The sequence below is a fragment of the Bos indicus genome, chromosome 11 (genome assembly GCF_029378745.1).
Source record: "Bos indicus isolate NIAB-ARS_2022 breed Sahiwal x Tharparkar chromosome 11, NIAB-ARS_B.indTharparkar_mat_pri_1.0, whole genome shotgun sequence".
Taxonomy (NCBI): Eukaryota; Metazoa; Chordata; class Mammalia; order Artiodactyla; family Bovidae; genus Bos; species Bos indicus.
The window spans coordinates 9907343-9924708 of NC_091770.1; the positions used below are offsets into that span (position 1 = coordinate 9907343).

The 17366-nt window shown below is 39.4% G+C and overlaps 1 protein-coding gene across 2 annotated transcripts in view; it reads left to right on the forward strand.

Annotated features, from left to right (window-relative positions):
• The first annotated feature begins 317 nt into the window (after nt 1-317).
• Nucleotides 318-17366, forward strand: part of M1AP (meiosis 1 associated protein) — a 95544-nt gene continuing 78495 nt past the window's right edge. For both annotated transcript variants that reach the window (XM_019969866.2, XM_070798399.1), the window contains exons 1-2: nt 318-505; nt 4302-4593. In XM_019969866.2, coding sequence (XP_019825425.2) covers nt 4354-4593 — 240 coding nt within the window. In that variant the 5' untranslated portion in view covers nt 318-505; nt 4302-4353. The remainder of the gene's footprint in view (nt 506-4301; nt 4594-17366) is intronic.

Sequence of the window (17366 nt, forward strand, 5' to 3'; positions counted from 1 at the left end):
CATATCGCAATAAAGTTGGAAGAAAAAGAGTGACGGAGTCAATGAGTGAACCCAGGAATAAGATTGGGATACCGCTGGAGTTTCATGGGGTAGGAGTAGCTTGAGGAAGTGTCGGGTTTGGCATAATATTCTCAACACAAATCCGAAACTCTAAGCGTCAAAGAAAGGCTGTTAACCCTGGTGCAGCCTTGAAGACTGCCATCCCAAAGAGCAGCCTCAAGCGGACCCTGAGGAGGCGTCAGCAGTGAGCCGCCCAGCCTGAGGGGGGCGCCCTCAGAAGCGGTGGAGCACGCCGACGGCCGGAAGGGCCCGGTAGCCCGGTCTTTGCCTTCACGAAGTGGGGGTTCTCTGCAGGTGTGGGAACAGAGTAGAGGACCAAAAGCTGGGAGCCGGGTTGCGGGCAGCACTTCGCAGGAAAGGCTTGGGCTGACCTCGGGCTTGCCCTCACGGGGTGTCGACAGGCACCCGGTCAGCTGCCAGGGAAGCCTGCCGCCCGGAGGCCCAGGTCAGACGCGTGTGTGAAGCCGCCTGCCGCTCGCGGTTCTGACAGGGCGGACGGAGCCGAGTCTCCTCCTCTGCTGACCCTCCCGCGCCTGGGGGCGAGGCGGCCAGGCCGCCAGGCCGCGTAGGTGCCCTGCTGACAGCCCAAGACACTTTGAGTGGGAGGGGGGCAGGAAAATATATTAACTTCTTGTAAATCAATAGGAAACAGTGAAACCTCTGGGTCAAAGAAAAGGGGTTCGGTTTGGTTTGGTTTTTCTTAACAAGGGTGGGGGAATGAAATTTGAGGGCCTACGAAAATGTTTAAATTTTTTTTCTTTTAAACGCTGCTGCTAAGTCGCTTCAGTCGTGTCGGACTCTGTGCGACCCCATAGACGGTAGCCCACCAGGCTCCGCCGTCCCTGGGATTTTCCAGGCAAGAGTACTGGAGTGGGTTGCCATTGCCTTCTCCATCTTTTAAATGGGGGTTCACGAAAGCAAAGGTGCTTAGGATCATGAAATTTTTAATGCAGCCCAGTGGGAGGGAGAACCATTGACTCATAACACATAAAGTGTCCAATATAGAAGTTACAGGTGCTTTTATAGGGGCTTATTAAAGGGCCCTAAGCTATAAAGACCTGAAGTTTGAGACCTAACGGATGAGTAGGGTTAAGGAGGGGGCTACTCAAAAGAGACTATCAAAGGGCAGGATCCAGAGCAAGGGGCCAACCGCCTTGGGGAGGTGAAGGGTGCCGGCAAGGGCAAGGAGGATGGAACAGGGGAGGGGGTCGGCGGGGTGTCGCATGGCAAGAAGATAGAGAGTTGGGAGGAAGATGCCTGCAGAATTTCGGAGCCAGGGTAGAGATTTCAGATTTTGTTCCAAGTGTATGTGGAGGCCATTGAAAGGTTTTTTGGCAAGGGAGTAACGTGATGGCTTTTGGTGGTTCAAGGCCCAGATTTAACCTGTTTACAGAGGAACATCAGTAAGTGGGCATTCTTGTCAAAAGTGGAGAATATAGGGTCACAAATAGTCAGATGCTGCTTAGAACCACGCCCAGATGCATTAGAAGCATTATCGCGTTTGATGATACAAGGAAGAAAGCTGCCTTTTACCTCATTTAAAGAACAATATTGGAATTGTATAGTCTAAAAATGACTGTGGGGTGGGGTGATGATTTGGGAAATTGGGATTGACATATATACATGATTGATACTGCGTATGCAGTAGATAACTGTTGAGAACCTGATGTGAAGAGCGGACTCATTGGAAAACACCCTGATGCTGGGAAAGATTGAGGGCAGGAGGAGAAGGGGGTGACCCAGGATGAGATGGTTGGATGGCATCACGGACTTAATGGACATGGGTTTGAGCAAACTCTGAGAGATAGTGGAGGACAGGGAAGCCTGGCGTACTGCAGTCCATGGGGTTGCAAAGAGCTGGACACAAGTGAACAACAGGAATCCAGCATACTTGATCTAGCACATGAAAGAGTGCATCTGACTCTTTCGCAACCCCCGTGGACTGTATCCCACCAGGCTCCTCTGTCCATGGGATTTCCCAGACAAGAATATTGGAGTGGGTTGCCATTTCCTTCTCCAGGGGAGCTTTTCAACCCAGGGATTAAACCCACACTCCTTCCTTTGTTGTTCAGTCGCTAAGTTAGTCCACTTCTTTGTGACCGCATGGACTGCAGCACACCAGGCCCTGCTCAAACTCAAATCCATTAAGTAGGTGATGCCATCCAACCATCTCATCTTCTATCAACCCCGTCTCCTCCTGCCCACAATCTTCCTCAGCATCAGGGTCTTTTTCAATGAGTCAGCTCCTCACATCAGGTGGCCAAAGTATTGGAGCTTCAGTTTCAGCATCAGTCCTTCCAGTCAATATTCAGGGTTGATTTTCTTGGCAGGTGGATTCTCTACCACTAAGCCACCTGGGAACCCCATCTCTAAGAATAAAATTTAGTAAAAGATGAGACCTTTGGGGAAAATTATGAAATTATAAAATCTGTATATTCTTTTAGATTTTCTGTATGAACAATTAATCATATCATCTTGGCAAACAGTGACAGTTTTATTTCTTCCATTGCAGTGCCTTTTTTTTTTAATGTGCCAAGTTTATTTGTCTTGCCTTATTGCTACCTTCACTACTGTGTTGAAGTGATGATAGCAGCCTCCTTGTCTTGGAAAACTTTCAGCATCAACATTAAGAACTGTATTTGCTTGTTTTATAAATATTTTATCAGATTATTCCTATTGTCTACTCCTAGTTTACTGAGGTTGATTCTTTATCATGTATGAATGTTGTTTTCTTGCATCTATTGAGATGACCATATAATATTTAATCTTTTAATATGATGAATTACAGTGACTTTTTCTAATGTTATGTCAACCTTATGTTCTTGAGGTAAACCCAGCTTGGTTATGATGTGTTATTCCTTTTATATATTGATTTTTTCAATTTGCTTATATTTTGCTTAGGATTCTTACATCTAAGTTCATGGATGAGATTGTCCTATAATTTTTTTCTTATAAAAAATTATCTGATTTGGGCATCAAAGGTTATGCTAACCTACTAAAATCAGTGGTGTTCTCCTGTGCTCTGCAAGAATCTGTTTGAAATTCTTGATCTTTGAGAGTAATATGGAACTCATCAGTGGAATTATGTGGTCCTGTAGTTTGCTTCACGGGAACATATTTGACTACTAATCTCATTTTCTCACTGGTTATAGACTATTTATGTTTTTTAAATTTCTTTTTGATTTAGTGTTTGTTAAATATGGTTTTCTAGAAATTTGTCCATTTTATTAAACTTACTGGTATAAAGTTGTTCATTATATCCTTTTGTAACCTTTTCCATGCTTGAGTATTTGTAATGATGTTCCCTCCTCATTGCTGATGTTTGTTCCAAGTTTTCATTTGTTCTCTTTTCCAAATCTGAGCCCTGGGGATAAGTGTAAGTAGCCAGTAAAGAAAAAAGGCAGGGCTGTTGCAGGTATAGAAAACAGCATGAGCAAATGCACTGAAGTTGATGGTATACTTGGTTTTATTTCAGTGAAAAACTTGAGGTAAAGAATAGCCTCCAATAAGACTGAAGATCAAGTCATAAAGGGTTTTGAGTGAGTCTTGGAGGGTGAAAATGTAGTTATATTTTCATTTTTAAGAATTACTATGTACAAAATAAACACTTTGCTAAGCTCTGATATATAGAGTGGGTAATTTCTCTATCCTTGGGAAGCTCACAATACAGTGGGAGAGGCAGTCAGGGAGACAATTATACTACAGTGCAATGCCAATAAAGAAACAAAGTTCATGAAGACAGATAGCTTACTTTGAGACTGTAGTTTGACTTTTTTGATTAGTTCCCATTCAACATTGCTAATCATCCTCAGCCTTACATTACAGGCAAACATCTAGATACCTTGGCAGCTGTTAAGATTAGGATAGCCTAGAGAAACTTGAGGAGAAGGCAATGGCACCCCACTTCAGTACTCTTGCCTGGCAAATCCCATGGATGGAGGAGCCTGGTGGGCTGCAGTCCATGGGGTCGCTAGGAGTCAGACACAACTGAGCAACTTCACTTTCACTTTTCACTTTCACGCATTGGAGAAGGAAATGGCAACCCACTCCAGTGTTTCAGTGGAGAATCCTCTGGGGTCGCACAGAGTTGGACACGACTGAAGCGACTTAGCAGCAGCAGCAGAGAAACTTGAGTCATCACCTGGTTTGACTTCTTTCTGAACTTAGTTCCCTAGATCTGTGTTCATTGTTTCAACCTTCAGTTTTATGAAAACCAGTGATTTCTCTTTTCTTCCTTACAGGTGTAGAGAATATCTCAGTGGCGGCTACAGTACCACCTCTGGTCTAGCTGCCATGCATCATGGGCAAATGGCTAGTAAAAGGCCCTCTAATCCCACACAGATGTACCAGCAACCTCCAAGGCTTCTCATTGTGCATATTGCTCTACCATCCTGGGCTAACGTCTGTTCCAACCTCTGTGAGGCTCTGCAGAACTTTTTCTCTCTAGCCTGCAGCTTGATGGGCCCCAGCCGCATCCCTCTCTTCAGCTTATACATTGTACAAAATCAGCACGAGTGCATCCTCCCTTTTGTGGTGAGTATATCTATACTTGTTCATTTTATCCTGAAAGCAGAGGTGAGAGTTCTGGAACAGAGATCAGTTATTATTACTTAAAGCAATAACTATGCCCACTCCCCATACCCATAACTCACAGGCAACACAATGAGAGCCTCATATCATCCTACACACAGGGGATTTGTACTGAAGGAAAAGAACCGCAAAATTATTAATATGAGACTGTAGATAAGCCATGTCTTGCCCCCCACCTCCAGTCCTGAGAGAGAGAAATCTTGGCATTTACAGTCCTTTGGAATGTAAGCAGCTGACCTCTTTCATCCCCCTTTGAAATGTAAGCACAAGGAAATAAATCTCTAAATTTCTTCAGAAGTCTCTGGCTACTCTACCACCCTTTAATTTCTAAAACTTGTCTTTTGACCCAGGTTCTAGTTTTTTGCTCAGAAAGCCCCATCTGTGCAAAAACATGAAAATATTTTTTACACAGGACTCAAGTGAAACTCCCCTAGTTTCAGAAGGCAAAGGATGGGCTAAGGGCAATGCTTTTACCAAGCTCCCTCACACATAGGTAACTCTTTTCCTCCTCAAACAAACCCAATTTTTTACTTCCTCCCCTTTACAAAGTTCAGAGTCTCAGGGATGGGAAAGACTTCAGTTCAGTTCAGTTCAGTTGCTCAGTTGTGTCCAACTCTTTGCGACCCCATGAACTGCAGCACGCCAGGCCTCCCTGTCCATCACCAACTCCTGGAGTTCACCCAAACTCATGCCCATCAAGTCAGTGATGCCACCCAGCCATCTCATCCTCTGTCGTCCCCTTCTCCTCCTGCCCCCAATCCCTCCCAGCATCAGAGTCTTTTCCAATGAGTCAACTCTTCACATAAGGTGGCCAAAGTATTGGAGTATCTGCTTTAGCATCAGTCCTTCCAAAGAACACCCAGGACTGATCTCCTTTAGAATGGACTGGTTGGATCTCCTTGCAATCCAAGGGACTCTCAAGAGTCTTCTCCAACACCACAGTTCAAAAGCATCAATTCTTCGGTGCTCAGCTTTCTTCACAGTCCAACTTTCACATCCATACATGACCACTGGAAAAACCATAGCCTTGACTAGATGGACCTTGGTTGGCAAAGTAATGTCTCTGCTTTTGAATATGCTATTTAGGTTGGTCATAACTTTCCTTCCAAGGAGTAAGCGTCTTTTAATTTCATGGCTGCAGTCACCATCTGCAGTGATTTTGGAGCCCCAAAAGATAAAGTCTGACACTGTTTCCACTGTTTCCCCATCTATTTCCCATGAAATGATGGGACGAGATGCCATGATCTTAGTTTTCTGAATGCTGAGCTGTAAGCCAACTTTTTCACTCTCCACTTTCACTTTCATCAAGAGGCTTTTTAGTTCCTCTTCACTTTCTGCCATAAGGGTGGTATCATCTGCATATCTGAGGTTATTGATATTTCTCCTGGCAATCTTGATTCCAGCTTGTGCTTCTTCCAGCCCAGCGTTTCTCATGATGTACTCTGCATAGAAGTTAAATAAACAGGGTGACAATATACAGCCTTGCCGTACTCCTTTTCCTATTTGGAACCAGTCTGTTGTTCTAACTGTTACTTCCTGACCTGCATATAGGTTTCTCAAGAGGCAGGTCAGGTGGTCTGTTATTCCCATCTCTTTCAGAATTTTCCACAGTTTATTGTGATCCACACAGTCAAAGGCTTTGGCATAGTCAATAAAGCAGAAATAGATGTTTTTCTGGAACTCTCTTCCTTTTTCCATGATCCAGCGGGAAGATCTCCTGGAGAAGGGAATGGCAACCCATTCCAGTATTCTTGCCTCCCCCACCCACCCAAAAGACTTCAGAGGTTCTAGTAAATCCCCTTCCTTCCTGAGACAGCCTTGCTGTTGGGATAGTCAGAAAAGACCCAGTGGAAAGCCAGGACTTTGATTCCTACCTAGTGTGAATAAGACCTCCTCCCACATAGTGTCCATGAAGCCATATGGTAGCCTGGACTCCCCTCAACCCATTCAACTTTAACAGGGTAACTATTTCACCCCCTCCCTATTGAGGTGGTATTGGAGGCTGCAGAGTGGAGGCCATGTGGGGAGTGATAATGAGGCATCTTTTTGCCTCTAAGGCAGCCTGGTGTCAGTGAAAGCCTAGTGGGAAGCCACTTCTTCTTGTGGGAAAGCCACTTTCACTTCTTCCTAGTGAAATGCGTAATGGTAATGAAGCTTCTCTATTCCCAGAGTGTCATTGGGGGGCATATGAGGAACCTGAACTTCCACCCCCACCCAGAGATAACAGGACACTCTCCCTTCTGGGATATAATTAGAGACCAAATACACCCCAATTATACCCCAACCTGGCAATAATTATGTGGAAACCACTTCCTTCACTGGTGCAGTGACAAAAAAAGTCCTGCTAAAACAGAAGATTTAACAGGATTCGTTCTTACAGCATAATACCCAAAATGTCCAGAATACAATTTTTTTTTAAAATTCCCATAATTATCAAGAAACAGGAAAATCCAAACTTAAATGAGACAACAAACATTGAGATAACAAAGATGTTAGAATTATCTGAAAAGGATTTCAAAGCAGCCATCATAAAAATCTTCCAACAAGCAGTTATGAACATGTTTAAATGGAAAAATATAAAGTCTCACCAAAGAAATAGAAATATAAAGAAAAACCAGATAGAAATTTTAGAACTGAAAAATGCAATACTCAAATTTTAAAAACAGAAAATCTACTATAGACAGGCTCAGCAGCAAAATGAAGAAGTCAAAGGATCTTGAAAATAGAATAGAAATTACCCAATCTGAGTAACAGAGAGAAAAGAGACTTAAAAAAAATTTACAAAGCCTCAGGGATCTGTGAGACTATAACAAAAAGCTAATATATCATCACAGTCCAAGAGGAAAGAGAAAGGAGGGTGGGACTAGAAAAATATTTAAAGAAATAATCACTGAAAATTTCCCAAATTTGGCAAAAGTTATAAATCTAAAGATTCAAGAGGCTACAGAAATCCATTCTAAGACACATCATAATTAAAATCTTAAAGACAAAGAAAAATTCTTGAGAGCAGGACACTGACACCTTACCTATAAGGGAGAAACAATTCAAGTAATAGATTTTTTTTCATTAGAAACCATGAAGGCCAGAGGAAGTGTCACATTTTTCAAATGTTGAAAGAAAAGAACTGCCAATGTAGAGCTCTATCCAGTAAAAATATCCTTAAGGAATGATGCAGAAATCAAGATATTCTCAGTTGAAGGAAAGCTAAGAGAGTTTGTCACCAACAGACCTACTTTATCAGAATGACTAAAGGGAGTTCTTGAAACAAAAAGGAAATTATAAAGGCTCTTGGAATATCCAGAAGGGAGAAAAAATAGAAAGAATTAAAATATAGATAAATATAATAGATTTTCTACAAAATCTTCTAAATTATATTTGACAATTGAAAGAAAAATTATAACATTGTCTGATATGGTTGTTAGTGTATATAGAGGAACTACTTAGGATAATTACATTATAAATGGGAGGACAAAAGGACTTAAGAAAATTAAGGTTCTTAAATTTCATTCAAAATGATAAAATATTGACAACAGTGAGAGTCCCTTGGACTGCAAGGAGATCCAATCAGTCCATTCTGAAGGAGATCAGCCCTGGGATGTCTTTGGAAGGAATGATGCTAAAGCTGAAACTCTAGTACTTTGGCCACCTCATGCGAAGAGTTGACTCATTGGAAAAGACTCTGATGCTGGGAGGGGTTGGGGGCAGGAGGAGAAGGGGACGACAGAGGATGAGATGGCTGGATGGCATCACTGACTCGATGGACGTGAGTCTGGGTGAACTCCGGGAGTTGGTGATGGACAGGGAAGCCTGGTGTGCTGCGATTCATGGGGTCGCAAAGAGTCGGACATGACTAAGTGACTGAAATGAACTGAACTGATACTGTGATAAAGATGTATGTATGTATAAAGTAACACTTAAAACAACCACTTTAAAAAATCTGTGTAAAGAGACACACTCAGAAACACTATAGATAAATCAAAATGGAATTTTAAGAAAATAGTCAAGTAACCCAAAGGTAAAAGAAAACAGAGAAATGAAAACCTGAGGGAACAAACAGAAAGCAAAAAAACCCCAAAAACACCTGATAGGCTGACATACCAATAATTATATTAAATGTAAACACTTTTAATTAACCAATTGAAAGAGAGAATTCCCTAGCAGTCCAGTGGTTAAGACTCTGTGCTTCCACTGCTAAGAGGTCAAGTTTGATCCCTGCTCAGGGAAGTAGGATCCCCCAAGCCACTCAATGTGGCAATAAATAAAGAGATTGGTGGAAATGGAGGGATGATCCAACTATATTCTATCTACAAGAAACCAACTTCAAACACAATAAAAGTAGGTTGAAAGTAAAAGGATGGGAAAAGATATCCCATGATAACAATCAGAACAGTACACCTAATAAAATATGGCTTCCTAGGTGGCACTAGTGGTAAAGAATCCACCTGCCAATGCAGGAGATGCTAGAGATGCAGATTTGATTGCTAGGTTGGGAAGATCCCCTGGAGTAGAAAGTGGCACTCCCTCTTTCCAGTGGCCTGGAAGATTACATGGATAGAGGAGCCTGGTGGGCTACAGTCCATGGGGCTGAACAAGTCAGACATGACTGAGCAATTGAGCACACACACACAGTGATAAAAGAGTCACAGAACTAGAATAAATAATCCTAAAATTTATAGGGAATCCAAAGGCCTAGGATTGTCAAAGCAATCCTGAGGAAAAAGAACAAAACTGGAGGCATAATCACCCCACCACCACCTGAGACGTCAGACAATATTACAAAACTACAGGAATCAAAACAGCATTGGGGCTTCCTGGTGGTCCAGTGGTTAAGACTCCACGCTCCCACTGCAGGGGGCATGGGAAGATCCTACATGCCACGTGGTGTAGACAAAAAAAAAAAGCATGGAACTGGCACAAAAACAGACATATGGATTAATGGAACAGAATAGAGAGCTCAGAAATAAGCCCATGCACCTGCAGGCAATTGATCTTTAACAAAGGAAGCAAGAATACACAATGGAGCAAAGACTGTGTCTTCAGCAAGTGGTTTCTGAAAAGCTGGACAGCCAAGTGTAAACCAATGAAGTTAGAACACTCTGTCACACCATATATAAAAATAAACTCAAAATAGCTTAAAGACTTCAAATATGAAGCATGGCAACATAAAACTCCTAGAAGAGAACATAGGCAAAACATTCTCTGCAGTAAACTGCAGCCATGTTTTCTTAGGTCAGTCTCCCAAAGCAAAAGAAATGAGGGCAAAAACAAACAAGGGAGACCTAATCAAACTAGGAAACCATAAACAAAATGAAAAGACAATCTACAAAATGGGAGAAACTGGAAATTATGTGACTGACAAGGGCTTAATGTCCAAAATATACAAACTGCTCAATATCAAACAGTTCTATATAAAAAAATAAAATGAAAAATGGGCAGAAGACCTAAACAGACAAGAAGGCATATAGATGACAAACAAGCACAGGAAAAGATGCTCAATAATGCTAATTATTAGAGAAATGCAAATACGAATGACTGCGGTGAGGTATCACCTCACACCAGTCAGAATGGCCATCATCAAAAAATCTACAAGTAATAAATGCCTGAGAGGTTGTGGAGAAAAAGGAACCCTCCTACACTTTTGTGGGAATGGAAATTGGTGCAGCCACTATAGAGAACAGTATGGAGGTTCTTTAAAAAACTAAAAATAGTGACCATATGATTCAGCAATCCCACTACTGTATAGCTAGGGAACTATGTTCAATATCTTGCAATAACCTATATATCTGATTCACTTTGCTATACACCTGAATCTAACACAACACTGTATATCAACTATAATTTTTTTTTAATTTCCAAAAGAAAAAAAAAGAGTCAATCCAACAAGAAGACAGCAGTCTTTTTTTTTTTTTAATACTTATTTATTTTTGGCTTCATTGCTACTCATGGACTTTCTCTAGTTGCAGCAAGCGGGGACTACTCTCTGGTTACAGCGCACAGGCTTCTCGTGGTGGTGGCTTCTCTTGTGTGGAGCACAGACTCGAGGCTCACAGGCTTCAGTAGTTGTGGCTCACAGGCTGTAGAATGTGGGCTCAGTACAGGCTTAGTTACCCTACGGCAGGCAGAATCTTCCCAGGCCACGGATCAAATCTACGTCCCCAGCGTTGGCAGGCAGATTCTTAACCATTGGACCGCCAGGAAAGTCCAAGAAGACAGCAGTCTTAAATCTGTACCCACTAAACAACAGAGTTGCAATGTCTATTAACTGGTGAATGACTAAACAAAATGTAAAATTCTCACTCCATAAAACTGAGTTTCGTATAAGCACACTGAGGACAGAATGAAAGTGATAGTGATGTTTACAGTGATATGACCCATATGACAAGTATGTTCTACTGTGCCATTTTCCTTGTGCATGTCTGTCCCATGACCACACTTGGCTGTAATATCTATCTTTTGTCAGGCAACAGGGGTAGAGAAAAGCTGAGAGTGGTCTGGAAGGGCAAATAGAAAATATCCAGCATAGGAAGCTTCTGGGAGATGAGCTTATGTCCCAAACAAAGGTAAAAGGATTTTTATTTCCTTCTTCTAGTGACTAGGTTCTATGCCTCTGGTACTCAGTACATTTGTCTCTAGGTGAATCCTTTGATCCCTTAATCACTCTATTAGGAAAGACAGACGGTTCTAGCCTAAAAACCACTGACTAGTCATTCAGAAAAGATTAGAAGTTAAAATTTCCTTCCAGAAGATCGATAATTTCAACCATGGTCAAAAGCTCAAGAAAATCACTGAAGTAATGCCATTACCTTGTGTATCTCTGTGTGCATGCTCATGCTCACTTGTGTCTGACTCTTTTGCAACCCCATGAACTGTAGCCCGCCAGGCTTTTCTGTCCATGGGATTTCCTAGGCAAGAATACTAGAATGGGTTGCCATTTACTCCTCCAGGAATCATTTCCAACCAGGAATCGAACCCATGTCTCCTCCAATTCCTGCACTGGCAGGCAGATTCTTTACCACTGGGCCACCTGGGAAGCTCACCTTATGTATAGAGGAGTCCAGTCTTTGTTTAAATCCATTTTCTCTGACCTATCTAAGTATCTGACATTTTCTGTCTGCAGAGTTAGCTCAAAATATAAATGGAGAAAGAGACCAGGTAGGGAGTCTTGCCTACGTTGAACACTTCAATTTATCTCCTCATATTTGATTTATAAGTATAATAAAATAATTCTGAACTTTTCATGAGGAATGTTGACAAAATTCATAATTTAAATATTAGAATTCCTTTTATATCCATTGTGCTCTTAATATAAATAAATTCTAAAATGATTAATCTCTCAAAGAGTTTCAAAAGAATTCCATTACTGTGAAGATTTTATCAATTCTTTTACCTTTTTTTTCGAGAGCAAAGAAGTTATTTAAATCATATAAGATCTACTATGGTATTTGAAGATCAGTACCGCTGTAATTTGGCTATTACATTTATTTTCTTATCCTTACTAGCTGATCTTCAATAGAATCATTTAAAAGTGGCAAATAATGGGAATATATTATATAAAGGAATATAAAGATAAACTCCAATACAGATAATATGTTGCTGCTGTTTAGTTGCTAGGTTGTGGCCAACTCTTCACAACCCCAAGGATTGTAGTCTGGTAGGCTCCTCTGTCCATGGAATTTCCCAGGCAAGAATACTGGAGTGGGTTGCCATTTCCTTCTCCAGAGGATCTTTCTGACCCAGGGATCAAACCTGCATCTCGTACATTTGAGACAGATTCTTCAGAACTGAGCCATCTTGGAAGCCCAAAGATAATGTAATAAACTATAATTGAGGAGGGTGGGGAGAGTAAGAAAAGGAAAGGTACAAATTTTATGATTGTATAGTGGACATTTTCATTGCTCATTAATGGATATTACTAAATAAATAACTTACTGGAATTATATAAACATGGAATTATAAAGACAACCACTAGAACAAATACAAACCTTTCTAATTATGACAAGAAAAACATAATAGAGCAGACAAATTTACACAGTATAGTGATTTTTCAAAATTTATGAAAACAGTGTATACCTTAAAATAATATTACTAAAAATAACTATATCTGTCACATTAATAAATGTGTCCTAAACTTATCTATTAAAACATTTAAAAAACACAGATTTGATTGCAAAACAAAATTCTGTATTCAAGAGACTATAACAAAGTGATTCAGAAAAGTTGAAAATAAAAGGAAGGGCAAAGGTATACTAAGCAAATGTACCCCTACAAAAAAAACATGATTTGAATATCAGACATCATTGAATTTGCAGCAAAAAGCACTAAACAAGACTAAGTATGGCACTATAATATCAACACAAAGCAGGGAAGAGTAGAGAATTATCAAGAGACTCATGAGAAATATATTCAATACAGAGGGCTTGCTGGAGAGGGAGTCTATTAAAAATATAACAGTTTTGAATACCAATTACCAAATAATATAGTATCAACATTTTTAAAAGAAATATGTGTATTAAAAAAATCCACACCTTCCTGAAGTGCTCATGGAATATTCACAAAAGTTGACAGGATGTTAAGCCACAAATAAACCCAAAAACTTAGATGAATTCTAAAAACTACAAATAGATCAATCAACATTCTCTGAACACAGTGCAGTAAAACTGGAAATAAGTAACAGACACAGAGAACAAAAAGTTTCTACCACCTGGACATTTTTATGCTGCTTAATAGCTTTTGAGTCAAAGAGGAAATTCAGGCAAAAATTACAGTGTATCTAGAAAATAATAATAATGAAACACTACATACCAGAACATATGTGATACAAAAAAGGCAATGCTAAGAGAAAAAAATCATCTTTAAACTGTATGTTTTATTATTTTTAATTTTATTTGTAAACAAGAAAAACTGAAATGACGCAAGCAACTCAAGAAGAAAAGAAAAAACTTAAGGAAAGCTGAAAGAAAGAAAAAAGATAGAAGCAAAGAGTAATGAATATGAAAATAGAAAATGGTAGAACAAATGAATAAATCTAAATATGTTCTTTGGGGGGAAAATAGGAAATACAGATCAACCATTGTTAGTTAACTTAGTTTTAGGAAAAGAGCAGTGGGAAAGGCATGTATACACAAAATAAGGTAAAAAGAATGTAACCATAGATATACTTGTGTGAAATACATAATTCTCCATGAAAATATAATTACCAAAAATGAATTCAGAAGAGATAGAAACTCACCATTTTCCATAAAAGAAATGGGAAAGTTATCAAAGAACTACCCTCCCCCAAAATAAAGTACTGGAACCAAATAGTTTTTGTTTTTGTTTTTTAATTTAATTTTATTTTTTAACTTTACAATACTGTATTGGTTTTGCCATATATCGAAATGAATCCACCACAGATATACATGTGTTCCCCATCCTGAACTCTCCTCCCTTCTCCCTCCCCATACCATCCCTCTGGGTCATCCCAGTGCACCAGCCCCAAGCATCCAGTATCATGCATCGAACCTGGACTGGTGACTCGTTTCATTTATGATATTATACATATTTCAATGCCATTCTCCAAAATCATCCCACCCTCTCCCTCTCCCAGAGTCCAAAAGACTGTTCTATACATCAGTGTCTCTTTTGCTGTCTCGTATACAGGGTTATTGTTACCATCTTTCTAAATTCCATATATATGTGTCAGTATACTGTATTGGTGTTTTTCTTTCTGGCTTACTTCACTCTGTATAATAGGCTCCAGTTTCATCCACCTCATTAGAACTGATTCAAATGTATTCTTTTTAATGGCTGAGTAATACTCCATTGTGTATATGTACCACAGCTTTCTTATCCATTCATCTGCTGATAGACATCTAGGTTGCTTCCATGTCCTGGCTATTATAAACAGTGCTGCGATGAATATTGGGGTACACATGTCTCTTTCAATTCTGGTTTCCTCAGTGTGTATGCCAAGCAGTGGGATTGCTGGATCATAAGGCAGTTCTATTTCCAGTTTTTTAAGGAATCTCCACACTGTTCTCCATAGTGGCTGTACTAGTTTGCATTCCCACCAACAGTGTAAGAGGGTTCCCTTTTCTCCACACCCTCTCCAGCATTTATTGCTTGTAGACTTTTGGATCGCAGCCATTCTGACTGGCAGGAACCAAATAGTTTTATAGGGGAATAATACCAAACTTTTAAAGGACAGATCTTTACATTTTTTTAACTATTTTATACTGCAGAAAGAAAAAATATCCTTCCCGATTCTTTTTATGAAAATAACATAATATTGATCTTAAAATGCAACAAATATTGCAAAGAAAGAAAAACTACAAATCTGTCTCACCCAAAATCCCAACTAAAGTATTAGCAGTAGAATCCAACTTGTATTTAAAAAAGCATTTACAGGAATGCAGAGATGGTGCAATATTGAAATCTATTAATATAGTTTACTATGTTAATATATCTAAGAAAAATATGGTAGTGTTTTTTTCCATAAGTACTAAAAAAAGGTATTTAATAAAATGCAATATCCAATCATTAAAAAAAAAACTTAAAAAACTAGGAATGGCCATTCCCATAGTGTTTGTCGATGACAACTCAAAAACAGGATCTTATTTAATGAAAAACATTGAATATATTCCTGTGTAAATCAAATAAATTTACTATCATCACTGTTATCTAACAGTATTCGAAAGATTTTCACTGATATAATCACACACATAAAACGAAGTTAGAATAAAGAAATAAGGAAATGAAGGGCTTAGCTGGCAGTCCAGTGGTTAAGACTCCATGCTTCCACTGCAGGAGGTGCAAGTTTGATCCCTGGTTGAGGAACTAAGACCCCAAATTCCACACAGAGTAGCTAAAAAAAAAAAAAGAAAGAAGGGAAAGAGAGGGGAGGGAGGTTCAAGAGGGAGTTGATACGTGTATAATTATGGCTGATTTGCATTGTTGTACAGCAGGAATACAACATTGTAAAACAGTTTTCCTTCAATTAAAAATCAATTTAAAAAAGAAGAGAAAGATAAATGATTATTATTTGCAGATTAATGATAATATATCTACAAAACCCAAAAGAATTAACTAGAAAATTATTTCAAACAACAAAAGAATTCATTACAATGGTCAGGTATAAATATTAATACAGATAATAGTACCCTTTCCCCTTCATGGATCACAGCCTTGTCTTGGATAAGGGGCTTGTGTGACTCAATGAAACTATAAGCCATGCTGTGTAGGGCCACCCAAGATGGACAGGTCATAATGGAGAGTTATGATCCACTGGAGGAGGGAATGGCAAACCAAAATTCAGTATTCTTGAATGAACAGTGCAAAGAAGTAGAAGGAAGCAATGAATTTGCTGGCATATTGAGTGCAGCACTTTCACAGCATCGTCTTTTAGGATTTGAAATAGCTCAACTGGAATTCCATCACCTCCACTAGCTTTGTTCATAGTGATGCTTCCCTAAGGCCCACTTGACTTCACATTCCAGGATGTCTGGCTCTAGATGAGTGATCACACTATCGTGATTATCTGCATCTTGGTTATAACAGGATTAGTCAGAGGTTTTCAAGGAGGAACTATCCTCAAGCAGGATACATTGTTGTTATATAATCCTTAGTACAGAGTTTAAACTGAGTTAGTTGTTGTGTAATCATCAGTTCTAAGCTTAAAGAAAAAAAACGTTTTATGTGACTAAGACTAAGGAATGTACAGGGAAAAAAAAGTGTCTTTTCCTCCTCCTTGAGAATTCTAGACCCCTGTCTCTTCCTTGAGAGCCCCAGACCCCTTTCTCCTCCTTGGGGACCCTGGACTTCTTATCAACCTGCCTAGGAATTGACTCCCTCAACAGCAAGGTGATCAAGCCAATCAATCCTAAAGAAAATCAACTGTGAATACTAATTAGAAGGACTGATGCTGAAACTGAAGCTCCAACACTTTGGCCACCTGATGCAAAGAACTGACTCATTGGAAAAGACCCTGATGCTGTGAAAGATTGAGGGCAGAAGGAGAAGTTGGTGGCAGAGGATGAGATGGTTAGATAGCATCACCGACTTAATGGACATGAGTTTGAGCAAACTCTGGGAGATAGTGAAGGACAAGGAAGCCTGGCCTGCTGCAGCCCATGCTATCACAGAGAGACATGACTGAGCAACTGAACAACAACAAAAGTACCCTTTGTATTCTGGTTGTTATTCCAGAACAACCAACTACAAGTTAAAATGGCAGAAAAGTTCTCATCATAATAACCAAGGTGATCAAATAAATGCTTATGAATGAAAATAATAATAAACATGAAAAAATTTATATGAATTGAAATGCTTTTGAGAAACACAAAAGAAGACTTGAACAAATGAAAAGTCATTAGTTCTTGGGAGCATTCAGTCCAGAAAGATGTCAGTTATCTCTAAATGAATCTATAAATCCAGTGCAATTTCCAGTTAAAATTTCTAGCAGAATAGATATTTGATAATAAAGTTAAAATTAGAAATAAAAAACAAGAATAGCTAGAGATTCTTTCTCTCAAATATTAAACAGGTATTCAAACAGTGTGACACTGGAAATTGAAAAAACAAAGCAATAGAATATAATTTAAAGTCTAGAAATAGACCCAAATATATGGTGGGATTTAGTGTATAATAAAGATGCTATTTAACATTAGTTGGAAACAGTATTCAACAAACTAGGTAGTTGTGGAGAAAAATTAAATTAGATTCATACTCACAGTTCAGTT